At 48.6% G+C, this 27,512-nt stretch overlaps 9 protein-coding genes across 9 annotated transcripts; 2 read left to right on the plus strand and 7 right to left on the minus strand.

The window, feature by feature from the left end:
- Positions 1–1,149: 1,149 nt before the first annotated feature.
- On the minus strand, positions 1,150–3,027 carry AO090103000152 (uncharacterized protein; the record flags this gene model as incomplete). The annotated part of the gene is made up of 1 exon (XM_001826699.3): positions 1,150–3,027. One exon carries the CDS (start codon positions 3,025–3,027, stop codon positions 1,150–1,152), a length of 1,878 nt encoding a protein of 625 aa, XP_001826751.1.
- Positions 3,028–4,362: 1,335 nt separating this feature from the next.
- Positions 4,363–5,424, minus strand: AO090103000151 (porphobilinogen deaminase; the record flags this gene model as incomplete). The annotated part of the gene is made up of 2 exons (XM_001826698.3): positions 4,363–5,096; positions 5,157–5,424. The coding sequence occupies 2 exons, from the start codon at positions 5,422–5,424 to the stop codon at positions 4,363–4,365; spliced, it is 1,002 nt and encodes a 333-aa protein (XP_001826750.1).
- Positions 5,425–5,931: 507 nt separating this feature from the next.
- AO090103000150 (uncharacterized protein) lies at positions 5,932–6,918 on the minus strand (the record flags this gene model as incomplete). The annotated part of the gene is made up of 1 exon (XM_001826697.1): positions 5,932–6,918. The coding sequence occupies one exon, from the start codon at positions 6,916–6,918 to the stop codon at positions 5,932–5,934; it is 987 nt and encodes a 328-aa protein (XP_001826749.1).
- A 1,979-nt stretch (positions 6,919–8,897) lies between these two features.
- AO090103000149 (glutathione S-transferase family protein) lies at positions 8,898–9,982 on the minus strand (the record flags this gene model as incomplete). Its single annotated transcript, XM_001826696.3, has 5 exons — positions 8,898–9,300; positions 9,401–9,584; positions 9,661–9,772; positions 9,858–9,880; positions 9,940–9,982. The coding sequence occupies 5 exons, from the start codon at positions 9,980–9,982 to the stop codon at positions 8,898–8,900; spliced, it is 765 nt and encodes a 254-aa protein (XP_001826748.1).
- Positions 9,983–12,748: 2,766 nt separating this feature from the next.
- On the plus strand, positions 12,749–17,344 carry AO090103000147 (uncharacterized protein; the record flags this gene model as incomplete). The annotated part of the gene is made up of 4 exons (XM_023233425.1): positions 12,749–13,117; positions 14,825–16,172; positions 16,233–16,981; positions 17,024–17,344. 4 exons carry the CDS (start codon positions 12,749–12,751, stop codon positions 17,342–17,344), a joined length of 2,787 nt encoding a protein of 928 aa, XP_023093828.1.
- An 880-nt stretch (positions 17,345–18,224) lies between these two features.
- On the minus strand, positions 18,225–19,983 carry AO090103000146 (protein kinase family protein; the record flags this gene model as incomplete). The annotated part of the gene is made up of 4 exons (XM_023233426.1): positions 18,225–18,285; positions 18,309–18,421; positions 18,552–18,742; positions 18,792–19,983. The coding sequence occupies 4 exons, from the start codon at positions 19,981–19,983 to the stop codon at positions 18,225–18,227; spliced, it is 1,557 nt and encodes a 518-aa protein (XP_023093827.1).
- A 338-nt stretch (positions 19,984–20,321) lies between these two features.
- On the minus strand, positions 20,322–22,095 carry AO090103000145 (prion-inhibition and propagation domain-containing protein; the record flags this gene model as incomplete). The annotated part of the gene is made up of 2 exons (XM_023233427.1): positions 20,322–21,966; positions 22,010–22,095. The coding sequence occupies 2 exons, from the start codon at positions 22,093–22,095 to the stop codon at positions 20,322–20,324; spliced, it is 1,731 nt and encodes a 576-aa protein (XP_023093826.1).
- Positions 22,096–22,648: 553 nt separating this feature from the next.
- On the minus strand, positions 22,649–23,356 carry AO090103000144 (uncharacterized protein; the record flags this gene model as incomplete). Its single annotated transcript, XM_023233428.1, has 1 exon — positions 22,649–23,356. The coding sequence occupies one exon, from the start codon at positions 23,354–23,356 to the stop codon at positions 22,649–22,651; it is 708 nt and encodes a 235-aa protein (XP_023093825.1).
- A 2,224-nt stretch (positions 23,357–25,580) lies between these two features.
- Positions 25,581–26,825, plus strand: AO090103000142 (WD40 repeat domain-containing protein; the record flags this gene model as incomplete). The annotated part of the gene is made up of 1 exon (XM_001826691.1): positions 25,581–26,825. One exon carries the CDS (start codon positions 25,581–25,583, stop codon positions 26,823–26,825), a length of 1,245 nt encoding a protein of 414 aa, XP_001826743.1.
- Positions 26,826–27,512: the final 687 nt, after the last annotated feature.

Genomic DNA, 27,512 nt, shown 5'->3' on the forward strand with positions numbered 1-27,512 from the left:
TAGGCCGTCGTCTCATTTGATCCCTATCATCGCCAGATGTAGCGTTCGAACAGGGTTCGTCTGTTTGCGAACTCTGGGACTGCAAAATCTGGCAAGACGCAGGTATTGCGGCAGTATGTCGCCATCACTGACGGAGGACTGCAAGACTTAAGATATTTACGGTAGTTGCAGCACCGAACTGCACACGAGGAAATAGGCATGCGCCGACGGCTGATACGCAGGTGCTACACAGCCTATGGATCATCAGAAATGGATGGATAATCAGTAACAACAGCGCAACAACAACAGCGCGAGAATCATATCCAAGCCTGTCAGGAGCTGGGTAACAATAACCCACAGTAACACAGGTGCTACACAAGCACAGGTTGTTGCATGGGCTATACAGCACCCTGCTGTCGATCTTAAGATGACGGCCCTTGGGAGTTGTTGTAGTTACCAACCTTCATTTTTATATTACTCGTACAGATTTTGAACAAAAAATGGACGCAAATAGAAACGTACAGGCGCAGGGAGGAGGCAGGGGTGGTCGTGGTGGCCATCGCGGGGCCATCAAGAAGCTGGTTTTGACTCGGCGTATTAGATATGCGTTGTTCGATTTACGCATATAACAATCAAGCAGAGAACGAGGAACAAGTGCCACTACAGTGGCGAAAGGGGGCACAACTACCGCAATTGCCCGCTGATGGCCGGGCACATGGCCTTGGTATGTTATGAGCTCCCATACATTATACAGCTAGTTAACAATTCTACAGGGGCGGAACATTGGGGTTTTTAGTAGTCTTCGGCATTGAATATATTGTGACTAATTTGGATATCGAAAACAGAACCATCTTCACCAAAACACCCAGCCCCGGGCCCAACCCCAGCCCGAGCCCCAGCCACAGGACCAGCAAGAGGACGAGGAGGATGTGCTGGAGGATGACCTGGTGATGAACGGTGAGAATTTGCTGACAGTGACATGGCGGTCACCAAGACTTCACTGACATCTCATAGACTAGGGGGGGTTGCGCGGCTTTTTTTTTCGTTGTTTCTGCCTTTTCCTTTTTTCTTCTGAGTTTTCTAGCAAGTGGTATGGTGGGTTGGTCTTGCTAACAATTTCTTGCATTATATTGCTTTATTTTACAAAGTGAACTTTCCATCATGATCTGTTCATAATAAATCACCCACAAACGCCAAACTATCTCTCCTGTCATCACACAACCGGGCATACTCCAAGAGCAAGCGATACACATAAAGCTGCATATCCTCCTGTCTGAGCACCTTTTCGGCCCAGCTCTTTCCATTCAGTGCAATCTTCTCCGCCTGTCCATCATGTCCATTCCGTCCCTTATACCCAATAAAATACTGAATAATGCCATAGATATCCATATACAATGAATCCATAGGCACAAAATGTGCCCACGGAATGAGCCTCGAATCATGCCACTCCTTATATACAGTCGCCTTGATAGGCAAAGAAGTCGACAACAAGAACGCGCGATAACGCCCACTGAACGAGTTCCCGTCGATGTCGGGCAGATACTTGAACTGGTACATTTTCTTCATGGGCATGCCTTCCACGATCTTGTAATGTGGGTCGGTGTATGAACAGTGCTTGCCGTCTTCGCGGGGAAAACAGCATAGGTCCAGGAAGCCGAGGTCGCAGTGTTCGTTTAGATAGTCAGGTAAGGTACCATCTAAGCCGGCCCAGATATTGTAGTACTGGTAGTCCGGTTGACGGAAGTTGATACCGGCGGATTTGGACCCGTTTGTCAAGGATACTTCTGTCCCGTTGAGCATGGAGACGAGTCGGTGGCGCTGGTAGCCTGTCCATGTGTCGACACGATTGCGTCCGCCGCTGGCGATTCCGCGCCAGTACACGATGTCCTTTTTGTCAGACCAGGAGCCGCCTTGGTTCTTCCATCCGCCTGAGTATCGTGGGTCGTCGTCCCAGTATACGGCTGGTGGGATGAGGATCTCGTTGTTGACTGTTAGCTTCGAGCCACCGAAGAGAGGGACGAGTTCGTGCGTGGTGGATGTGGATGTCGGCTCGATAAAACTGCCGTGAAGGGCTTGCAGCTCTGCGCGCCAACACGGGTCCTTGGATCGCTCAAAGTCCTCGATATACCCTGTCTTGGAAAAGTTGCGATAATTGAAGAACTCGGGTGGCGGGTTCGCGAAGTCCATGTGTGGGATGTTGCTATTTCGCCCCGGGCTTTCTGGGGGACAGGCGTCGCGCATGATCTCCCAGAAGGGTCTGTCGGGGCCGTCGAACGGCGGTTTAAAGGGTTCGTTCGGATGCGCCTCGTCGTAGGCGGGCAGGGCCATGTACTGGTCAACGGCGGTGGCAGGGTCAAGCAGTTTCTGGCTTGCACGGTCCTTCTCGCGGTACTCGGAGAGCGTTTCCCAGGGGATGATGATGCGGGGTTCATCCATGCCGTTTAATGGGATATCCATGTCCGGGAGAAAGTCGGCGATGGTGGACACGAGATCCATCCAGACTTCTAGCCAGTTCACGCCTGTGTGGCCAGCGGAGCTGAGTGTGTGGTTACGCACCATGATACGCGGCTCCCAACCAGATGCCTGTGTCCGCATGACCTTGGGCTCCAGGGCCCAGTATGGACTAAGGTCATCGTAGAGCTGGTCGAAAAGGTCTTCGATGAGAATCGCGTCTTTTTGCTGTGCGAGGTCTACCCACTTGTCGAACCCTGGGGGTGGGTGGCGACCGCGGCGCTGTCGGTATTGCGCTGCTGCGTCGGTGAGGTTGTATACCTTTTTCGTGAGGAGGCGGTCCCATTCTTGCTCTGCGTTGCGGATTAAACCGTCGATCGGGTGCGGAACAGCTTCTGGGTCGTCATGGCCGTATCGTCCCGTTTCCTTTTCTTTTCCCTTGGGATTGCTATTATCCGGGCTGCTACCGCTTGGTCGGATAACTTGTGGGAGGGGGTTGGAGTGGAAATAGAGACGATATAATGTGCCAAGGAGGATGATAGCCGTGACAGCCAGAAGGCCGTACCGCCGCACCGGGGACTGTAGCAGCGAAATCATAGCGGGGGGATGGCTGCCCCTGAATATCGGACGCGGCACTTGTCGGAAATTCAAATCAAATGTGACAACAGGAGGTCAGACATAATCTTGTAGCCTCAAACCCCCCGGGATTTGGCCGAGGGACGGTCATCCTGAATCTCTCAACATCCGTTGGGCTGAGGGGAGTCGGCGAAATATAAAGGCCTGCGACGATGGGGCCAATTATGGACGCAGAATAGGAGCGACCTGTTGGTCTTTTGATTCATGCGACTTAGTGCCTTGGTTAGAACCGGCGCCGGTCGAACTAGCCATCAGGGTGTGGTGGTCCATGCATTGGAATTACATAAAATGCCTTGCTTGGAGGGTATCGACTTGAAGACTTGCATTGTTATCAGTCCTTCTTCAGAGGGCCACTACCATTAAAACTATTCTTTAGTCGACCAAATTCTGGTATTTCCTTAAGCGCTACTCAGCACGAGGTGGTTTCCCAAGCCCAACGTGCTTAAATTCAGGAGAAAAAGGGGATCCAGCGGTCGCAGGACTATCTCAAGATAGTGAGGATCTCCTGTAATATCCGGAATTATTCCATCCAATAAGGGTAACGATGGACGGTGAGGGTGTGGGCCAGCGTGGGTCATTCTTCGTATTAACCGAGACCCTACCACGACCAGACACTTAGGGCAGAGCCCAATTCGGAGTATTCTGACCGTTGATTCGAGACCCTTTGGATTCTTTTGAGCTTCACATATGTGGCGTTCCGACTAGCGAATCGGGTTTCATGGTTCTGCACTGCATCTAAAATTTGTAGCACGAGTTAGTTGATGAGACTTCGCTACCCTCGTGGAACAATTCCATTCATGTCTCCCTACCGGCTCGGTCCGTCGTCCCTTAAAAAGCCGAATCTGCATTGTTGTCGGTTTTTAGAAGATCGAGTAGTCCTCAGCAACACCGCTAGGCAAAATGAACATGCTCCATGGTATTTAGCTTATGCGACAACAGCCAGGACTCAAGTAACTACCGGTGAATCGCAGTTCACATTCGGTCTTCCGGAACCTCGTCCGTGTCACGTGCTTTTCTGGTCCCTGCATCTGAATCGCTGCACGACCCACTATCCGACGAAATTATGACCCTGGCAGTGGAATGAAGTGGACAATAGCCGCTATTTAAAATATAGCAGCCATAGAGTGACCCTAATACCAGGTGGAATACCACCGCTAAACAAAGCCGCTCCAAGTCCGTAGAACGGCAAGCACAGGCCAAGTCACGGAGATCGAAGGTGAACGAAGCCGTTTATTTTCTGAATGCCCAGAGTGGAGGGTATTTTCATACAAAACTACATAGCAACAACGCTAATCATCAGTCCTTGAGCGGTCGGTTGGTGTTGATATCTTTCAGAATCGCATCTGCGCCCGCTGTCACAAGTCTTGTAGCCAGCTCTTTCCCAAACACTGTCGCTTCATCCTTGGTCCGCACTGTTGCATCAATAGTGTCTTGAACGCTTTGGGTCCCGTCAAGACTGACCACAATAGCGCGCATTCTCAGGAAATATTCCGATTGATCGACCCACTCCGTCTCAACGCCAATTGGGACACTACAGCCACCTTCAAGGGTCCGTAGAAGGGCCCGCTCCGCGAGACAGGCGAGAGTCGACTTTTCATCAACCAGCTTATTAAGCAACTCTTGGGTACTGCTGTCTCCCTTGCGAGTTTCCAAGCCAAGTGCTCCCTGGCCGACTGCATGCAGAATGCCACCGTCCTTAGAGCCTATGTATTGGTTGATGCGATGCTTGAGGCCAATGCGCTCAAGGCCAGCGGCAGACATTATCATGCAGGTATACTCACTCTCTGGATTATCAACTTTGGCCAAGCGGGTCTCAACATTGCCACGCAGGTTGGCAAAGCGCAGATGGGGGTAGAGGCGGAGAAGTTGCGCCGAGCGCCGCACCGACGAAGTGCCAACTACTGCGCCTTCAGGGAGTGTCTGCAAGCTAGTGTAAGGCAGACCGGCCTTGATAACTAGCGCATCACGTGGATCATCGCGGAGAGTAATTGCCGCGAGATCGCACGACTCGGGCAGCGTGGTTGGCATATCTAATCAATGGTTATAAGATTGCTCATCGGCATTGAGTGGGGGCACAGTAGCGGATTTACCTTTAAGACAGTGCACGATGACGTCCAATTGGCCAGAGGTCAGCTTCTCCTCCAACTCACTGGTCCACAGACTCTTTGCGCCGAAGTTGTAAAGGGCTGTAGACTTGTCTTTATCACCCAGGGTGTGTAGTGTTTCAATCTCATAGGACCGGTTCGGTGCAGTTTTCTGCAGGCTATCACGGATACCCTCGGCTTGGACAATAGCCAACTTTGACCGTCGGGTACCGATTCTCAGAGGTGGCTGAGCCACAGAAGAGCTTTCGGCCATGGTTATACAGTTCAAATCGAGGCACCGCTGAGAGAAATCAACAGAGAGGGGCTATAGGAACTGTTTAACGTGGTTGGGGCGGTCCAGAGTCTTATATGAAGTTGACTGGGCTTCGCCCCCACCGTTTGCCGGGCCCCACTACTTCGAATACAACCAATTTCCCTTATCTTATCGGAGCTTCCCAAATGTCATAGACTCCAATAATGAACCGTCTTTGGGCTTCTAATTTTCGTTGTCTCTTATGAAAGGTAGTAGGTATTCGTCGAATAAAAGTGGTCATGCAATACTGAATGGTTTAGAGCGAAGGTGAAGACGATGAAGTCGGTAATTTGGTAGCGTTGAGTTCAAGTCGTGAAATTACCGAATATATATTACACGTTGATCATAGTTTCCGCATAGGAAATGGTGATATAACGGGGCGTTCTTCTGATCAACTACCTACACACACATCAAAGAACAAAAAGTATGGTATATTGAATCATCGCTAAAAGAATACATTGTCCAATGTCATTGGCATTTGTTGAATTCGATAGTCTCCAGCCGTGGGAAGCAACCCTGTAATTGATTATGCAGCTTGGACCCGTCCGATGATAGACCCCCAATATCATCTAAAATGAGGCGTTTAAGCGTCTGTCGAGAATGACTGAGGATTGTGATGAGGTCAACCGCTCGTACCGACGTGAAGCACAAGGCAATCCTCTCCAGTGAGCTAGGGAGAGACGGAGATTGCGAAAGGTGGGAGAAGAACTCAATTGCCATATCTCGTGGTGCCAGACTGAGGTATATTTTGCGAAGATTAGGGGCATGGAGGATCATATTCAAAATGAAAGAATAATTGTATGGCGTAAGCTTGTGGTCCAGGTGAAGATTTTCCAGTTGCGCCCACCCGGACTTGAAAGTGGGATTTGTAAAGAGATTCTTTGGTAATCGACGGATATCCATGATATTTGATGTATAATTAACTCCAGTGCCATACCAGAATAGCTTCATGGGTAGCGACGCATCGGCAATTATTTCCAACAAGATACCAGCGGCATCGTCGGGATTGAAGTGTTCACTATCGTTGACGTCCTCTTCTTCGGGTACGAACTTGGTTCTGACGGGAGATATGACAAAAGAACGACAATTCGTAAGCCTTTCGACGAGGTCATCTCGAAAGCGTTGAATGGCCGGTATCTGTAGCGGATTGTGTATGTGGCCTGCTGCGCTTCGCTGCCATTGCAAGTCTCGGCCGAGATAAGGCTCCGGCGTCATCACGACTAGGCGATGGACCTGCTGTCGCATGACCTTGTTGTTGGCAATCGCATGGATATGATTGAAGCTGTCTTGCGAGAAGTCCAAGTGAATTTCCGTATATCGTTGCGCCAAGCGGTTTATCGTCCGGTGGTATGTATCGCGGCAGGTCCCAACCAGCGACGCCAAGTCTCTCGTATCTAGTTCATCGCAAACCAGTTCAAGCAATTCCAATGGGAGCCGGTCAATAATAGCAGACATATTGAATAAAATCGAAGTTATAATTGGGAGGATGTATTTTGGAAAGGGAGAAGAAGTTATCATCTGCGTCATTCTCTCTTATCGGCCGCAACCTCAAGGTCCCTGGAGTACCTTGGAGGCCTTTTCCGAGTTTGATCGCCATGACTATACCACCAATGTCCTCACCCCGAGCATTGTTGCTCTGAAAAACTGGCTCCTGCAGTTTTGAGAACTGGATCAACATTCACTCATTGCAAGTGTTTTTTTTTTAAATAATCTGTCGGATGTTTGATCTCCCAGTTGTAAATTCGGGTCCCGTGCCTGGACGGTTTGGATCTATATAAGAATAACCATGTCAACTTTCCACTTTATTAGCGACATAACATTTATAATATTATCACCCTTCGTCTAACCTTACAATTGAAGAATCTCCATTCTGGCAAAGCTAGCCCTGCACAATGTTTCAAAGAAATTCTTTTTGCTGCCAGGACAAGAGGTGCAGTATTTCTTGTTTTCCGATATAGATGTTTGAATTATAGCCAGTGATCTGAGTTTTGCAAATCATCCGTAGTAGGTTGTAGAGGCCCCGCAAGGCATAGGGCTGCTACCAGTGCTCCACCAGCAGATGCTGCCAGATGAGAAATGGTCTAGCGTATTATATCTTGACTATCGCTAGTGACTCGAGGCTAGAGCCTTTATTGCTTCGCAAAAACAATTGAATATCTTGTTGATGGATCAACCGTATCTTTGAAGGCTGAAAGTGATTATAACTAGCTCTGTAGCGCTGTTAGATTGAAACACGCTCAATACTAAACAGTTAAAGCACAGCAAAGTACACATACAATACATGTAGTTGAAGCATGTTGTACTCTGCAATGTGACAGTTATGGACATCGTAAGAATGGGGGGGAAATCAAGCATTCAGTCGGATGTCATTTTAGGATATAGGGCAGGGATGCCAGCCAACAATGTCACTTCTCCACGGATATCACCGGCTGAGATGAGACGAGATGCCTGTTCCTTACATACCAGTTTTAAATTCAGCTGCCATTCTACTGTTTCCTAAACCCATGTCACAGAGACAAGGCAGACGGCCCCCAATTATCAGCCCATCGGAGAAGTACCTAGTAACCCCAGTCACACTGCAGCTATGGATGCCTGGTCAAGTTGTGCATTAGTTTACTCGTCTATTCCATTAATACTTAGCTGCTTATCCCATATGTTAATTAGTCTAGGAGTAGATACCCGCCGATACAGTCATCATTCTAAATTGTGTCTCACTCTAACGTTACATCATGTCTTTTCTTCCCTTCTTCTCGTTTTCGTTTTCGTTCTCGTTTTGAAGAATCTTACATGCGTAGACCGTCAAATAAAAGCACCAATAAATACAATACGAATCACCGATCAACTGCCTTTCTGAAGTCTCTCTCCACCCACTTTTGTATATAACTCGATTTAACCCGCGTACAATGGTAGCCACTGCTCCTCATCCTCCACAGCCCTAACTAAGCCAGGAAACTCCATGGAACACAGCAAAGAAAGGCAGTACTCTAAATAGCGGTTCCTTTCACTCCCTCTCCCTCTTCGTAGATTCCCGAGTGACATTGGGCACGGGCCTTGTCTTGTTGCTTCTCCTGTCGATGCAAAGAAAAGGAGGAGTTCGGTCTTTCTCGGTCGGTCAGATTTTAGTACGTACATGGACCGATCGATGGGCATTGGAGAATATCCATGGAGCCATTTCTTGGCCCCCAAACTTGGGGCACGGACGTAACCCTAAGCCTAAACATTTTAAAGTGCTAAATTAATTGTGTCTAGATGTAATATCAGGCGAATTGGCACATGGTCTACTTTCTGTGCTAATTCTTTTCTTCGAAAAATAATGTAGATCCATCAAATTAAGAACAAATATCTATTCGACCTCTCATCTTGTACGGATTTAACGAAACTTGCTGGTAGGGTATATCTCACAAACTGACATATATCACCACTCCTATTGCAATTTACTCCTTCCCTTTCTCAGCAGCCTCCCGCGCAATCTCCGCCTCGTACTCCTGAATATTATTTATCCCCTTGGGCATCCCATTAGGCATTAAACCCTGATCATCCATAAGCTTATCTCGAACCTCCATGCAGCGTTTCCATGAAGGTCGATCCACCATACGGTGATGCCAGGCCTGCACATTGGGGTATTTGGCCAGTGGGTCCTCGCCCGGGGGTGTCTGCAGCAGCATGTCAAGGCGACAGTTCCAGGGCACAAAGGACAAATCTGCAAAAGTGCATTTATCGCCCACGAGCCAGGCTTTGCCTTCAAGACAGGTGTTTAACACCTCCAGGAAGCGCTTTACTTGGTCGTTGTAGCGCTCTATGGCGGAGGGGATTCTTTCGTGATGGAGGACGTTGAACCTGATTATTTTAGAATATGAATGATCTTTTCACCGTGGAATGTTGGGTTGGGGGTAGTTGGGGAAAGGGAGGAAACAGAGAGTAAAAGGGGCTGTCATACCATCCAGCCTGGCCGAAGTAGGGCCCTTGCCCGCTCATCTGGAAATGAAGGTACTGGTTCAGCAGCTGCCTTTTGTTGAGCGACTCATAGGTTAGCTTCTTGTCCGTGTCGTAGACCTCTTCCAGATACTGGATAATGGCACCAGATTCCCAGAGGGTTAGGTTAGTGTTGGGATCGACGATCGCTATTTGTTCCGCTTAGCATGTCCATTCCAAAGAATTCAACGATTCGAGACTGGTCTAGATTAGTGTGATACATACCTGGGACTCGACCGTTAGGACAGATATCGGTGTAGGGCTTGAGCTTGACATCGTTAAACCTGAAGGATTCAATCACGTAGGGAACCTGGAGTTCCTCAAGAATGAGGACAACCTGCAGATCCACCAGGATGAAGTCAGCAAATCCGCCCCGTTGATCTTCTTTCAGCATCCACCGTGCTGTCGATCAGCGCTCGTACCTTCCATGGATTGGGGCCAGAAGCTGCCAGGACAAATTAATCAGTAATACTGTGCATGAAGCATAAATCCAAATCGGCTTACGGGTCAGCCAAACGGTAATTGGCTTGGTATTGAGCTTGGTCATAATGCCTTAGGGAATGGGAGACGGGAGTTTCTTGGTGGATATAATAGAAATAGGAAGAAAGACTGGCGTTTCCTTAATATATTCCTGATTGATCTTGCTTTTTGGGGGCACGCCCTAGGCGGCTGCTGCGCCGCAATATCCTCGGGATGGAATCCTTTGTTAGTGCTTATGCACCTACTCTAAACCATCACATCCATTAACAAAGGGTTGTGGGTCGATCAATGAAATCATGGGGCGGTACATCACTTTATGGTCTCGTTTGGTATATCCCCCTTGTATTAAGTGCTATACCCACGGCGTCATATAATCTCTTGGGGCCATTACAGTCCTAAAGGCGACTGCAGGCAGGCCTTGCGGTCGATGGCCAATCTGCTGTGCTAACACCCCGGTCGGACCATAAAAGAGTCCGATATCAATATCTCCATCTCCTATCAACCAGGCTCACTCTACAAGACTCTGCCGCCGTTTTTGCAGCATCATGCCCATCATTGCTATAATTCTAAGGCTATTGTTCAAACAATCGAATTAACCATTGATGGCAAAAACATGGGATAGGGAGTTGACGATTCTGTCTAGGGTTACCCATGAATTCCCTGCAGCACAGTAAATTATTTCCTCTGAGGAATCCAGAAATAGGGTAGAGAAGGGCCGGCTGTGGCTCGTAAGATTGGCACAAGTAGATCAACCTGTAGAGCAATGTTAATACTTGACCGGTGCCTCCTCATGGCGAAGGAATTGCATTAGCAAGGACTGCATGCTTTCGAAGCATGTTGGAATCAGTAACGCATTCGAGAGCGAGTACTACGGAGTTAGTATGGGAAGTTAAGCTATAGTGTTATCCCTTACAGCGAAAAAGGTAAGGCACGAGGCTGGATGCGAGTATATGCGATTTATGCTGGAGGACTTTCGACACGCTATCCGACCTTAAGTTTGTCACAGGTAAAATCAGATGAAAATTGCATTCAGCTCTAGGAGAAAAGTAAATTTGAAAGCAGAAAGGTTACTCTCGGGTCAGTTAAAGCCCTTCAGATAATATCTAGATAGCACATAACTGGCCATCGAGGGATCCTCAAACCTGCGGTCAGAATCCTCCGAAATCCCTCGAATTCGGTTTCATTAAAACCTCAGATATCCATGTAAAGCAGCCACCGGCATTCCATGACCAACAAGATATCAACTGGGGAGACTGCAGGTTCTCCATCGCTCTAGTTTCGCCAGTATAGAGCAACGTTTGATCAATTTGGTCACCACGGAGCGAAAGACATGGGAAAGGTAAAGTCTGTAAAAGTAATGCCACAATTATGTACACGATTCTGGTATTATGGCTCAAGGCACTCTTCACACCGCTGCTCAGTAGTCTGGTAAGCGTGGGTGTCAGACAAAACCTTGTTGCATTAGCTCCATGCAAACGCCTCGTTTAGTGTCCTCGAATAACATTTCCAATGCCACGTGGAATACAGCTGACTTTCTTCTCTTCCATGTCTTGATCATGCATGTCATATTGGGGGCCATTTTCTTTTTCATTTGGGCAGTTCTTCTGCTGCCCCTCAAGGGCCAAGTCTTTTCTTGCTAAAATTGGCCCCAACCCTCCATTCTGCACAATCTTAGTGAAAAGAACCCTGGGGATGTCAGAGCATAACGTTACAGCCTGGGTTCTCAGCCCCCCTCTTAAAAAGTAAGCCACAGAGACTGGATTCAATTCATCACTCTTTTATCCCCTCATTCGGCCACATGTTGTCTCCCTGACCCTCTTTCTTTTCTTCAACGGCCCCAGCCATGGACGCTGCAATGTCCATCAATGTGACGCCGGTCGTCTCTGTTGCCCTCGTCATTGTGTCAACCATAGTTCCAATACTGTCTCTAATGTCGATTATTCTCCGGTTCCAAGCACGCCGAATAGGACGGTTAAAATTAGCAGCCGATGACTGGTGGATCTTGGCAGGGTGGGCATGTATCCTCAAGCCTAATGGAATAAAACTTATAGCTAACGTTCCACAAGCTTCTTACTTTTGCTTTGAGCCTTACTATTTGGATTTTTGGCAGTATCACTGGTATCTCGAAATACAAAATCAGTGTGACGACGGGGATCCAAAGATCCTTCCAATGCGTTTTCATCTGCAGTGCCATCCTCCAAGTTAGCCTATCTGCCGTGAAGATCTCGATCTTGCTATTCTATAAACGAACATTTTCCATCCCCAAGTTCCAAATCGCTACATGCATTGCCATTACCATAGTTGGATGCTGGGGAATTACCTTCTTCCTCGTGAGTTGTTCTTAAATTCGGCATACGTATCCCAGATGAACTAACAAACATAATGCAGCTGATTCTCTTAGAAGGTGATCCGATCAGCAGAGCATGGACTGGAAAGGGCCACTTTAGATTCGATCAAGTCGCAATGGAGTTCGCGCAATCCGCCACCAGTATCGCATTAAATGTCGTCGTCTTGCTGTTTCCGCTCCCCATGCTTTGGTTCCTACCCATGTCTCCCCACAGGGTGTGGGATCTCATTCTCGTCTACGTGCTAGGTGCCCTGTAAGCTCTCGTCCCCTTCCCCGAGTCGCTCTATACATGTACTAACAAGGACCCACGCAAACCCCAGATGTTGTGCTGCTGCTATTATTCGGCTGGTTCTGCTCCATGCTTCTATAGCCAAAGAGGCTACCGACCTATCCGTAGTCCGTAAGTATAGCCTGTCGCCATACTAGAATACACATCTGACACTAGCATGGTGTTCCCCAGATATCCACTCCAAACAGCTTGTCTTCATGATCATCGAGACCAACTGTTCTATCATAGCCGCCTGTCTCCCATGCTACGGCGCCCTCCTCCGCGGGGGACAATCACTCGCGTCGATTGTCCGATCCTTCCTTGTCATCCATGGCCGGGCCAGCTCTCGGTCCGGTTCCAGCTTTTCTAGCCTTCATAGCGGCAAGCACTACCCAATCCACGGAGTCAGGGATTTGGACACCGATACTGGCTCTCAGGTCGAACTCACGGGGCCCGCGGATCGTTGGTCACGAACGACGACACAGGTCACAATCAAGGTCAGCGGTAACGCGCACCAACACGATGAGTGTCGCTCACCGGGGATTGTGGTTCATACCGAGTTGGATATATCCACCAAAGGGGCTGATGTTTGATAATGTCTTAGCACTGGGGTACCGCCTGGGGTGTCAGGCTATCATTTTGACCAAGGAGGTTATATTATGTTCTAGGAAGATAGTGAGATTACAGTTATCGAGTTTGTAATATGATACCCACTAGTTGAGAAGTAAATGTGATACTTATATGATTCATTGCGTTGGTGGTTTACTAATGGTTTTGCCAGTGACTGATTATCGCTAAGGACTAAGTATAACTGAGCCTCAATGAATATCCATGTGTATCCGCGCGATGTATATTCATTCTGTTAACCTGCTATGTTGTTTCGCCTACAAATATAATACAGATTCATCATCCTCCCGGCCGAGTTACGTCAATTAAACAGGGTGTGTAAGGAAAAATTTTGTATTTTCAATTCCATAGTAACCTGTAACGCGACTTCAATGCTGCGTATTTGGAATGAATTTAAATTATTTATGACTATGTCAGAGAGGCAACATCAGGGTACGTGCTGCAAATTACATGTTGTCTTATAGTAATAAAATACAAGCAAGGCAATTATTCAAATATCCCCTGTAGTCTACTTAGATATAGTATCTACCTAATGCGAGTCCACCTTTTTAGTTTTTGGGTGTTTCCTACTGCATACCCAACGAGGTGAGCGGTACCAAGTAGGTACTTCTGATTCGACATCCGCATAGAAAGTCTTTTAAGCCTTGATCGTTGATATCGATGTGCTAGTGTTGTGTGGAGCGATGATCGAGCCTTAGGAGTAATTAATGGCCATTATGGATATTTTATCACGATCTATCCGGGAACCTTTCAAGTCCATTGCAGGACTTTAAACAGCCACCCCCTAAAAAAAGAAGAAAGGGACAGAATATCTACAGTTCGGATACGGTCAAGAGATTTAGTAGCACTACGTTAATGATGTGTTGCCATAAACTCATGCTATCAGGTAAAGAGTTCTCATCTATGCTATAGAGCACTTCTGTTACGAAAGAATCGTCCCGTGTTACAATATTAGATACTCAGGATAGGTTGGTAAACAATCCCATTGCAGCACCATATACGCAGCTCATCGCCGGCTCATGGTACTAAAGTGGTAGGACACTATGTACTATAACCTAGTATCAAAAGGGGTAACGGCGGTGGACTCATCTTCATGCGGAGTACTCAAAGTAACTACGTAGGGCTATGGAAGTATATAATTGGAACACAAATGCCGAGGAGATATTGCGATCGGCACCGGGGTCACGGAGAAACGGTTAGAGGTGGGTTAAAGAAGGAAACATTCTAAACTTATCCTCTTCACACTACAATATTCCAAATTGAGAGACTGCACATTCCTTGAGGACAGCATTGTTGATGGAAAGAATGCTTGGCGATTGAGGCTGAGCGGGTATCCCTTGGCGTCGATCGTTGCCGCTCAAGCTTAAAGCTCAGGCATCATTTCTGCCTGACCGGCCCCATTGTGAATACGATGGTCAGCAGTTGTATTTTCAATTCAGGTACGGAGGGACTTACTATGTAATCGAGAAGAAAGAATGATACGAGATATTTTTGTTGTTCTTCTGGCTTTTTTTCTTTTTGCATCCAGATATGTCGAACAGTATAATGGTATTTGAAATGTTTTGGTTTCCCCATACTCCGGTACCTGAATAGGGAGGGTATTTTATGGCCCGAATGGATACGGTACGATAACTCTAAAAATAACATGGAAGTAATTTAATCTCCAGCCTCGTGTTGCGCCCACCAATGACGAGGCACGTGTCCCACCTTTTCTCCTCTTCGTCGTCAGTCGGATTCTCCACTTGCAGTCAATCCAACAACAACACAAACACTCTGTCCCTTTACCTTTACTCCAGTCAAAACTCGCGGGGAGACTGTCTCTCCTATTCCTCACCTGTACAACTCACCCTCATTTTCATACCCATATACTTCCTCCCTTTTTCCTCCTTCTTCCCGATTTCCTTCCCCACTCCCCCCCTGTTACTTCCTTCTCCATGCCCCTCTTTAAAAAAAAGCCCAAGACTCCTCCCACGACCAACTCTGCTGCATTCCGATCAGTCGAGCATCTCCCATCTTCGGTCGCATTCCCTGGCGATCTTGACCGACGCTTTTCCGTCTCCACCAACGAACCGGTGCCGCCACTTCCACCTCAACATCCTGCGCATTCCAACGTGGTTCATCGCTCGCAGAGTCACCGCCGTCCGAACACCTTGAACAACTATTCGGTAGTCCCGCCCGCCGTTGCTGCGCCTCCGCGCATTGTCGATGCTGACCCTTCCGACCAGTCGTGGCAACACCCACCTCCAGCTGAGAGACCCGAGGAGCACGAAAACCCGCGACGGTCCAGAAGAAACCTCTTCTCCCTACATTCGCACTCGTCTTCCTCCCAAGCCCCTAGGGAGTCGACAGGGTTCTTGGAACGTCGTCGTTCCGTAAGGAAAACTTCTCCGGCCCCGCAACAACAGGAGCAACGGCCCTTGTCGGTGGATACGGCTGCCGACCCCCACTCGCCGTCAAAATCGAGGGAGTATGTGGTAGACACAACCCAAGACCCTTCCAAGTCTCCCGTATTGCAGGACCAAGGAATTCCACACGAGCCCCGACCTCCTCGCTCGCCGCAGAACCCCTCTATAACCCGATCGAACACCGATTCAACGCTTCTCGAGCATATCTACCGCCCGTCCCCTGTGGAGCCCAAGCATCCGGACGAATTAGATCCCGGTCCGGTCCAACAGCAACAACCACAACAGAATCAATTGGGCCTTCCTCGCCCTTCATCGCGACAGTCCCTAGAACCTCCCTCGCCGCTACCACAGCCGCCCGCTTACTCCGACCATTCTGCCTCCCAGGCTGCCATGTCCGATCGTCCGCCCAGTGGCCAGCGCGCCCCAACGGCGACCCCCCCACCAGGTGGCCATTCGTCATACCCACAGGGTAATAATAACCAGGACGTCACACCGCGCAACAACGCAGCCCAACAGCCGGAACCAGGCCGTAGCACGCCCTCGTCCACACGCATGCGCGACGAAGGAGAGATTGATGTGCGTACTTTGGTGCAGAAGCATGACGAACTTCGTATGTCTTTTCGACCCACGGAAAGGATTCTTCCGGTTCTAAACTGACTTTCCCATTTAGAGGCGAAGTACTCCAAAGTCAAAAGGTATTATTTCGAGAAGGAGGCTCAGGTGCAGCAGCTACAGAATACCGTCGCCCATCAGCGCATGGCCGTGTCGCGTACAGTGCTGGACGACAACGAGTATGCTAACCGATTCGGTCGTCTGGACGGCGCCATTAAGGATTTGGCGTTTGCGTTCCGAAAAGACTGGAAAAGCCTTCCCAAGTGGCTGATGGGTTACGTGAACGACGATGCACACATCACTGGCACGAAAGAGATGACTGCGATTGGCCGCGCAGTAATTAGTCGGTGGCTTGTGGACGAGTTGTTTGAGCGCTTCTTTCACCCGGCACTGGATCCCACCTTCAGTCGACAGTTGAAGAGCATTGAGATGAACCTGCGCCGGCAGCAGGCCAATACTCTCACCGACGAGGATAAAGAAAATGCGATCGCACGCATTTCCAATTGGCGACGCACCACCTTGGATGGTCTCACAGATGCATTACATGGACCAGCTGCCGAAGAACACCGGTGTCAGCTAATTGACCATCTGGTGGATAGTCTGGTTGCCAACCTCGTGTCATATTTGGGTGATCCTCCGCCGCCCGGGCTGGACAATGGCGCACGCATGATTGTGGAGAATGCTGTAGGTATTGCGGACAAGGTTCCCTTGGAGTCGCGCGACGTTTGTATCGAGTACATCCATCCTGGCACTCTCCTACACGAGCCGAACATGAAAGTCGAGGCGGGTCTTCCACCACTCACGAACGTGAGTGCTGAATCTGCCGCCGCCCGAAGGTCCGGCGATCAGGAACAACTTGAAGGGCCGCCAGATGAGGCTGACAGAGAGTCATCCGGCTCAACGAGCCAGGAGGGTGCGCCGGGAGGACCGCATCCCGGCCGTGAACCGCGCATGCGGTCCGTAATCAGCAAGGTGATGGGACGGAGACCCAACCAAGGCGCGGCTCCGAACCCCGGTGGCAATGGGGACATGCGCCCTCCCACGGCTATGGAAGAGCGGAACAGCATGGGAGCGGGGCGGATCCGGTTTGCATCCTTCATTACCGCGGAAGTCAGGGGGCGAGGTCCGATGAATGTGTTGGTCAAGGCGCCTGTATATTTGATGGACTAATGATTATGTACATGTTTAGAGCTGCAATTATGATTCCTTTACGATAATAGCGCGCAGTGTATCTCGAGCGGTTTTATCCAAGCCGTTGACTTCAGTTGTCGATTCTGTTTAATGCCAAAGTACCGGCTTACATGCTACCGTTCTGGGACTACCGTGTAAAGGAATGAACCTGGGTAGAGTGAGTCTACTGAATGGCAACCTGAACAGGATACAGACGTGTGGATGTATGTACCGTACATCATGAACTGAATATTTTCAATGTAGACTTGTTCTTCTGGTGTGATACCATGGAAATTGCCAGGACGTTGCGTATAACGAACTATGGAGGGCCGGGAGACGGACTATTGGGGAATATGTACTGGCTATTCTCAATGCTGTGTGACTGCTGATTTACAGCTGTTTGTCATTGCAAAACACCCTCCGCCATGAGTTGGGCTAAATGTTGTGCCGGAGTTGTCATGGCACTCGTTGCAACCGTGATACCTCATACCTCAATTAACGGTCAACCAACGACAGTCCTGAAGAGATAGTCCGAGATTCTTTGGATGTTGGCGGCTTTAGCACAGTTACCGCTATACCTTACAGGCCATGCAGAATAGATGGACTGACTACATATTAGTAGACAGAATATGTAAAAAATTAGTATTTTTTCATAGTCTATTGGAAGGGCGTCCACAGTTGCAATTGTGATGAGACAGGGGGGTAAGATGCCAGGAGATTTCATCCAAATTGCGCTATTCTTTAAACTGAGCTATGTATAGCCTTTCCCAGTGCAACATTGATTGAGAAATTAAGTGGTCATTTATTGATAAGCACAATGCAAGCTCGTATGCGACAAAGTGATCTCAAAATGTGTCTGACTCGGCAATGGTTCTTTGCATCAATCTAACAAATCAGAGAGTACCGGAACTGTATCGGATATATGCATGTCCTCCCCAAAGCTACAGTTATGAAAGCGCTTTACTGGACCCTGTGGGCACATATGGCCATATATACATTTCGGGTACTTGCAACCATTTCCAGAGTTGCAAGGAGCTTGCGCGCGTGTGAGATACCGCAATGTCTCAAGCTCCTCCTCTGTTAGATTTGTGTCATGCCGATGAGTGCAGTTCGGATGCCGACACCTCTCTGTGAGGTAGTGCGAACGGCATAGCCTCAGTCCTTGCACCTTATTCATGGTGTCGATGAGGGAGCTATTTTCACTCACAACATGCCTCGCATAACTCAAACTGTCCAAATCTAATCGCTGTCCACTCTTGTTGCGTGCCACAGTCGGTCCTGTCCTGGGGCTGCGAAGAACAGAGATCTGGGATGGTGATCGCTCGCTTGATTGTGGCAAAGGACTACTACCTGATTGACCTCCTTTCACCTCCTCGCGCGCTTGCTCTGATCTCTTCTCTGTGTGCATTTGTTAACCGACAAGCTCGATCCAATCTTCGAAACATACCTAAGCTAGCTTTCTCTTTCAGGGAATCCTGATACCGCTTTTCAAGGCCCTTGTAACCGACCCAGCCTCGATGCTTTCTACATTCGTTGCAGAAAAAGTCTCCCGATGGACTATAAACCCAGAGCCCAGACAGGACCTCGAAAGCATCAGGTCGTGCGTCCTGATTCTCGCTTATCATTCTCAATATCAGCTCTTGCATTCCACTGCTCATGCCAAAGTCGCCCCTCCCAGCCCCATCGAAGATGACCCTCACCCACAGAACCCGTAATGCAGCGTGTCGGATCTGCGAGTCCTTAGAAAGTGAGAGGTTGGACCTGGTGTACTCTCCCATCTCAGACCTAGGTCTGCCCAGGATATAGGTATATATCTCCATGAAGATGAGGCCGAGGGAATAAACATCCGATGGATAGGAGCGAGCGTCATAAACACACTCGGGAGCACTATATACCCTTGTTCCGGCGTAGGGGCCCATAGTACGAGATGACCGGTCGTTCTCGAATGCCTTGGAGATATTGAAATCAGTGATGTAGACCCCATCCTTGCCGACAAGCACATTTGATGGTTTTATATCCTTATGGCGGATCCGGTGTTGGTGCAGGTAAAGAAGGGCGCTGCATACACAGCCGCAGATGCGTCGCAGATTGGGGAAAATATCCCCCGGCTTCCACTGAGCTGCCTTGGTGGTGGTTGGGATCCACCCGAGCTCAGCAAGCAGAGTGCTCACTGTGTCTTTTTGTTCGTGATACTGTGCATAATCCAGTTCCTCTAGCAGCTTCTCCAGATCGCACGTCGCAAACGGATACACCAGGATGCTGGCAAAACCCCTGGCCGTAAATGACCCGATAAAGGTAACCAGGTGGCGATGCCTTAGGCTTTGGAGAATCTTCACTTCACGATTGACCTTTTCTTCTGAAACTTCAGAAAGTCGCATTTCCTTTCGTGCCACGACGATTGTTTCCTCCCCAACGGTCAAAATACTACGACACACGCGCCCATATGTTCCCTTGTATTCGACCTGCGTGTCGTCCTTTAGAGGCACGACATCGTTTGGTCGAAATTCGACGTTCACCTGTTCCTTGCCAGACCAATGGCCTTGCCTTCCGGACAGCCTTTCGCAGAGCTTTTGACCAGGGTAGCTTGGGGGTCTGTTGGGATCTTCGCCGATTCCCTGTCCGCCCCATTCTGTGGCCATGGTGTACGGTACGAAGAGGAAAACCTGGTTCACGGCAAGAAAAAGCACGAAATGAAGGATGAAATGAGTGACTACAGTATAGGTATATATTTTGGGGTAATAAGAGGGGTGAGGACTGGAAACCACAAGGCTGGGGGATTTGGAAATTAGTAGTTCGCTTGACCCTAACCCTGGTTTTAAGCCAATACACGATTTAATGAATACTAAGCCACATTACCCCCACAGATGCCAAGTTTCCCTGCTTACTCCTGTCCTGAAATATTTTACAATTGATCTATTTATTGACTCTGTCGTAGAGCAAAGCATTTTTGCTAGAAAATTCCTATCGTCTCTGTATTTCAATCTACAGACATCTGCTTCATGGGTTTCACGACCAGCTTCTCAAAATAATAGATGTAGCTATCCATTTGGGTATGATCATCCATTTCTTCGCCTGGATTCAAACAATTCATAACAATTTCAGCATATTTTCTACCGAACGCAAATTGAATCCTCTGTAAACACTGGGTATTGTGGCTTAAAATGAAAGATTTGATGTCGCCTGGACCGACATTCGACTGAATATCGAGGACAGGTTTCCACAGGGCGATCTCGACAAGCAGTATTCCAAGTGAATAAAGGTCATACCGCATGCAATATTGAAATTCCCGATGCGCCGGCTTCACAGTTTGAATGTCTGGGTGTCGATACCAGTCATCATTCAACAAACGTGAATGGGCCTCCTCCGTTAGGTTTGGCTGTGCTACCGGGCGAGCATCTTCAAATCCGGAAATATATGACTTGTCATAGGCAATGCCCCCATTATGGTCCTCGAACAGAAGGATATTCGCAGGCCGAAGCCCTTTATGGAGCCACCCTACCACATGCAGTTGGAACAACGTCTGGACAATTCCTTGCGCGAGGGCGATCCGCTCCCCGAGACTGGGCATCTGAGTTTCAAGAGACAAACAATGAGAGAGTGGGATGATGGTTTGGTCGGCGTGTGCGGCGTGCTTCTCGAAAACCAAGCCGAACGACCCGGCCTCCTCGTAGTACCCAACACACTGCGCCACGCGAAAACTACTTGGAAGCTTGGAGATTAGGAGCGCTGCCAGTTCTCGGACAATATGACGCTCAATCTCGTCCTTCGTTGGGCCCGCTATTTGGTCCGAACTCGAATAGTCCTTGTATTCCACCCAGAACCCTTTCTTGCCATCCAGCGTGGCATCCTGACGCTGAGGCGAGGGATATTTCATCTTGTTCATGGGCCAGACTCTCTCTGGTTGGATCTTTAAGTCAGATTGGAGGCTACCGTCATTCTTGTCGTGTCCAATTTGCAGTCGCATTTTTTTCAGGTTGGCTAAACCTAGGAGTAGATCATTCGGTTCACCCAGCGGCATCTGCGATGACCGGTTATCAAGGCGCTTCTCCTCGACAGCCACAATTAGCTCCTTTAGTCCATTAACAGTGTCCTGTAGACTGAGCAGGCCCATCAGCGTCGCTTTAACGGTTTCCTGGATCTCCTGCTGCGTTTTCACCTCGGCCAGGGCGATGACACTACCATTGACATGTCTCATACATTCCACCAAATCTTCCAACTTGTCCATCTGCCAATAAGCCCAATTGACACGGTCTTTGAATTTAATAGTTCCCTGCCTGGCCTTCGCATACATGCGGTCCAGCCGAAACCGTCGCGCCATGCCTCCATGATGCACGCTCGGTGTTTCTTCTCTCTTGTCCCTGGGAACGAAGCCCGGGGTCTCTGCCGTGAAATGCAGGACCTTTTGCCACAGCGGCTCAATGTATCCCTGAACCATATACCGGACCTGTTCGGGGATCGAAATCCTCGATGTATCCTCCTTCTCCGATTCTTCCTGCAATAATCCAAAGCTATGGCCCCAACTAAGGAGCCTCCCTTGCTCGATCTCCAAACGAAGTCGCAATTGTTGATACTTGTCAGGCACATCACGTGCAACAAGCATTAGCTGGATCCCTGTGTGCACTCTTTAGTTAGTGTCGCCCATCGTTTATCCACTGGAGGTTGGACCTTCCTTGCACCGTCCCTGCGTAGACCTGGAAGAATAGCGAAATCCCGGAGAGGGCTAACCCGGCTACACCGATCGGATCGGCCATTGTTGTCTCAAGCGATCGTATGCAGAGGAAAGAAAGGGAGACGAAGTGACAGAGAAAAGGATCGTAGTACTTAGTCACCTACTACCTCGTTGGAGACAGCTCATTCCTTCCTCTGGGATGACCCCTCGGCTGGTCAGCCTTTCTCCAATGACAATCGAGTGTGTTGGGCTTTGACATCCTTAGTCGCACCGTATACGAGATTTAACGTTTAGCTCGGGATGATCCGTTGCCTTGTGGATTTGGGAAGCCAAGGCAAGGCTGTCTCCGGACGAACTCTTACTTAGAATCTCTCAGAAAGAAACACTCATTATACATTTCTCTTGATTACTGTTGCCATACGCTTTGATCATGGATGTTGGATACTGTTCAGAGGATTTCCACCATTCAAGGACAAAATACTAGCAGAATAATTAGGCGTATCTCACATAATACCAAACTCCAGGAAGCTGGACATAGTGATTTGCTGCAAACCCCGCACCAACGAGGCTGAGAGATGCACTGTGAGTGATCAGTCAACTGGACGTTTCCTTTTCCGGGATAACCGAAGACTTTTTCACTTTGGGCTTTCTTTTAGCTTTCTGCGAACTTCCTTTTCCGAGCTTTTCGGTTCCTTGGACTCTTTGTCATCCATCGATTTCGCAGACGCGGTCGGTTCCTTTGTATAAGGGGGTGGTGGATGGCGAAAAGTACAGTTCTTGTTGGTGCACCGTGTTCCAAACCGGCACGGTTTGACTTCGGGATGGAAGAATTTACATTTGTCCACCATGCAATTGGCACCATCCCGACAAGCAGGGACGCTGGGGTGCTTGAACGAGCAGAGAGTATTCGTGCAGCCAACTCCATACCGGCAGTCGGGTGCCTCCGGGTGGGCGAATGTACATCCCAGCTTCCTACAGCCGGCTCCGTTGCGGCATAGTCGCGATTTCGGATGGCGAAATCGACAGTTGGAATTGGTGCAACCAGCCCCATACCGACAGGGCTCCGCATCAGGATGGCTATACTTACACTCTATGACACGACATCCGGCACCATTCCGGCAAGTGTCAGGTTTCGCGTTCGCCTTCATTGTCTCCGCCGTAGTCTCTCTGGCTTCTTCCTTGGCCATTTTGGGATTCGTCTCCGCCATGCGGTGGAGCTGGACTTCACGCGTCATCCGCAGCGTACCCCGTAGAAGATTCGTCGCATTCTGTAGCCGGTTGACTGTATCTGTAAACTTCTCCCCGTCGGTTGTCTTCCACTTTGCGCGCTCGAACGCCGACATCTCGCTCCGATACTTACGCCGGATTATCAGGAGCACGTTTAAAGCCCCCGCACACGGCGTCAGATGACTTTCCAGGTTGGTCAGCGTTTCACTGTTCACGGGCTTGCGCATGACAGATTTATACACTTCCAGCTCCGACACCAGTGCGTCTAGGGCGGGAAGTGCGGTGCTGAATTTGCGCTGGCCGGTGTTGCATTCTGCTCGTGCGTTTCGGGCGAGTTCGAGTAGGCTTTCGGCGGTTGACATGGTGTTTTCAGTTAGTAAGCTTGTTTAACCTGCTGATAGTGTAGATATTTATATTAGAATCGTGAAAGAATAGACAAAAGGATATGATGTAGGCCACAGAGAACTGGGATGAAGGCTAGATGAAGTACCTGCCACAAGTATCACACAGCGCTGTCTTATTACCGGTCAGAAAGGTAAGTATGGAGCGATTCAAAACTTCTCAGTACATTCTTGCTGGCCTATAAATATTATACGAATTTAGCTTCCCATGATTCCTAGGTCACATGTACAGAGTAACAGCCTCAAGCCTTATCCGGCCTGGTTGGCTCTAGCTAGCGCTCTTAAAGAATTAACAGTTCGCCACGTAGAGTGAACTTGTAACTGGTAATGTGCAAAGCCAATCAGGGTAAAGTACCCCCGCTCTAGAGATGTTCATGGCACAATAGCAATTTCCTCTTGAATGCGTTCGCGCACAGGGCATCGCGGAAAAGGATTCCAGTGTCAATACGAATCCTTCGCGGCACAGGTTAGTCAATGGGAAACTACAAGGCTGTCAACAACAAGTCCTGATAGGTTGGCTAATCACGAGGCTTGACGAGTCTTTTCAATTTGTATTATCATTACGGACAGGACGACTAGATAATCGAATTGTGTGGAGCGGAGGATTGTATATCCCATGAAGCTACTGGTGGTGTCGTGACCTCCTGGCGTCCGCATCTCTGGTGCACCCATAGCTCTTTGGGCTACTCTCTCAGCTATCAACCTTAACCTAACGAACAAAATTAGCATCTTAACCTAGATCGTTGCTGTAATATCGCTACCCAGTACTTCGATATATATGAAGTAGAATCATAAGCTTTTATGGCAAGACATACTTATCTCGACCAGAGTAGTATCCTCTACATTGATCGGGCTCTAAACGAGAAGTACGAGAGGAATCAATCCATATCTCGGTCCACTAGCACTTTCCTGTGCTATATAACTTCTGCCTGTAAGAGTCTGGTACATACAACCGTAGGCTGTGGAAAACAGGACTTTGTATCCGCTCACCCTTAAGCCACATATTACGCGTGGTTAGTAAGTAATTGCCCTTTGGCCCAAGCCAGAAAATTAAGATGCAGGAAAATAGATATAATGAATTTTTATATATTTTAAATCATTTTAAGAGGGCAGTGGCAGAAATATGGTGTGTAGACAGCCTGGGCGGTCCATAGAATAAATTATCCTATAGTATCGATAGTAATAGGAAAATATTTAGAATACTGGGTGCTATCAATGCTCCAGCTATAAAAGAAAAGCGAAATAGGGGGTTACTAACGGGGTACTGTAAGCTAATCTTACTACTAGGATATATTAGTACTAAGATGGTAGGAGCTAATATAGTTAGAGGCTGTCTTGGAGTGAATCTAAGTATGCAAATCTTGACACAGAAGATTCTAACTCAACGCCATGGCAACTAAAGCTCTTTCCAGAACAGTATGTTTTCCAAAAGATAAAGTCCTCTTGGAAGTTAATATAGATCAATTTCACTTGTTTTATCGTATGGTTCTAATCTCTATAAATACCACGACTATAAGATAGTTCACCAAAGTTATAAATATAATACTGTTTTTAACTTCTGTATATAGCATTTGCGTTTCAGTATAGAGTAGAGGGGATTTAGAATGAAAGCCCTAGGAGATAAGCCCTGACTGAAATATCACCCCTGTGAGCAAACCTATAGTGTTGCGGAGCAGAAGCTATATCACAGCTTTGTAACCTTTGACCCTATTCACGGATAGTCTTTTATCTCTTCGTCGTCGATATCTTCGGTTGTGACTCGGGTAGCTCATGATGCTCCTAAGAAGTGGAACTCTTATGTATTGCATCCCTGCTAATATTTCTTGTCGGTATAGCGAGGTACGTGGACTTCTTGGCAGGCTCTAAGTCCGTGAAGCTCATCTAAGCTAAAATTCCAAAAGCGGCTGTGTCACCACCGATTCAGTACTGACCATCCAAAATGACCATGTCCATGAACGGAAGAAAATTTGTGCAAAATTTTACCTATAACCTTGAGCGTGACTTCGCTTCTCCCGCTGGAGAACCTGCCGCCTGGGCTCCAGGCCATCCGAAGCGATGGGGACAAGAGAGAGCAAAGATTGGGCTGGGTGGAATAGCATCCACACCCACTCTGAGTCCCGATGATAAACTTGTGGCAGTGGGGGTCAATGAAAAAATACTCGTCTTCGATGTTGCTACGCAGGCGTCTCTCGAAGTATTGACCGATGAAAAGCGGGTTGAGAGTGTCCAGTTTGCACCAGGTGTGGTCGACAGCCGCGATGGCAAACATGCCCGGTATTTGCTGGCGTCACAAGGCGGCAGTGATGAGAACCCACAGGTGATCATATGGGAGCTGGACGAGAAGGGGAAACTCGTCACCACGACAGAGCCCCGACTCGTCTTCGAGGGCGAGCTCGGCTCTTTCAGTCCGGACGGCAAGACGCTGGTCTTTTTCAGCCAGAACGAGACAACTCAAGAGGAAAGCCGCGAAGCTGCAGCTCTTCCCTGTATCAATCTGTGGAATATCGAAACCCAATCCTTTCGACACCACCTGCTGGGCCACACGGACCGGATCATGTGGGCTGCCATGAGCCCCGATAACAAGCTGGTCGCATCCGTCGCATGGGATGGCATAGCCCGGGTCTGGGATGCCTGGTCCGGGTCCTGTCTTCACGTCTTGGGGCCGATGGGCGGCCAGCTCTGGAGCGGAGCCTTCTCTCCGGATCAAGAATTTCTCGCCTTCAGCCAGGGAGATCCCCGGACCTATATCCACGTCTACGATATCGCTACGGGGAAGCAGGTATCTCGCTTTGATAAATTGCACATGGCGACCCGTTCTCTGTCCTGGAGGCACGACGGGACCATGCTCGCCTGCGGGGCTGATGACGGGACACTTTGTATCTGGGATCCATACACTGGAGAGGAGCGGATGCGATGGTGTCTCGCATTCGATGACTTCCTTATGTGTCGCTTTGCTAACACTCGAGCTGTGCAGTTTGTGGATGGTGGCAAGAAGTTGGTGTTTCAGATCCGAGAGGGAACCGTGGAAGTGTATGATTTTGAGAGAAATCTCAAGCAGCAGTTTACAAGAGGAGTGGACGACAAGATAGACAGATGTCCTGTCTCGGAGATGGTCTGCTCAAGGGATTCCAAATTTGTTGTGGTCCCGGATATGGATGGATCCTTGAGAGTTTGGGATCTCTAGAATAGTTTCTGTCAGGGCTGTTGTTGCGTCATTAGTATAGGCCTTGGAATTGGCGATGCCACGGTTCCACCCCTGGTCAACATATGCTGCGGTTTCTGCACATGGACGATACATACGCCTTGGCATTCTAGAGCGCTGTACTCGTATAATCGAACACCTCCTCTCCCAGTCGAATATTATTGAATAAGATTCAAGTAACAAAGTCTACTCCTTGACATGTGGATTCCCGATGGCTAATTCAACGCTTATTCAACGGACATGTGCCGAGTATATGATTCAGATGGTAGGTCGTAACATACTCCTACCTTAAACCTTAGCATCCACCATCCACGTAACTTAATATTTAATTTGTAGGAGGACACCAAGGTTTGAGTGGAGGACAGGTTTGGCATTTAGGATATTTGGGTGAAAATTAGAGAAGATAAAGCGGCAGCGGTGCTATTCCTGTTCTACCATTTCCCGTTTTTATACCTACTTCGATTGATTGGATTGGATTGGATTAAGTTCCCGTGCCGCTTTTCTGAAACCATCCCGATTTGTGTATTGCAAGATCTGCATAAGGTGGCTCCGCGGTTTTGCATCGTTACATCCGGGGGAACCTCGGTGGCTATTGAAGGAAAAGATCACCTTCCCTATGAAGTAGTGAACCGTCCTGAATAGCTGGCTAAGCATATTTAATTAACTAAG

Source organism: Aspergillus oryzae, chromosome 8 (assembly GCF_000184455.2).
Source record: "Aspergillus oryzae RIB40 DNA, chromosome 8".
Lineage (NCBI taxonomy): Eukaryota > Fungi > Ascomycota > Eurotiomycetes > Eurotiales > Aspergillaceae > Aspergillus > Aspergillus oryzae.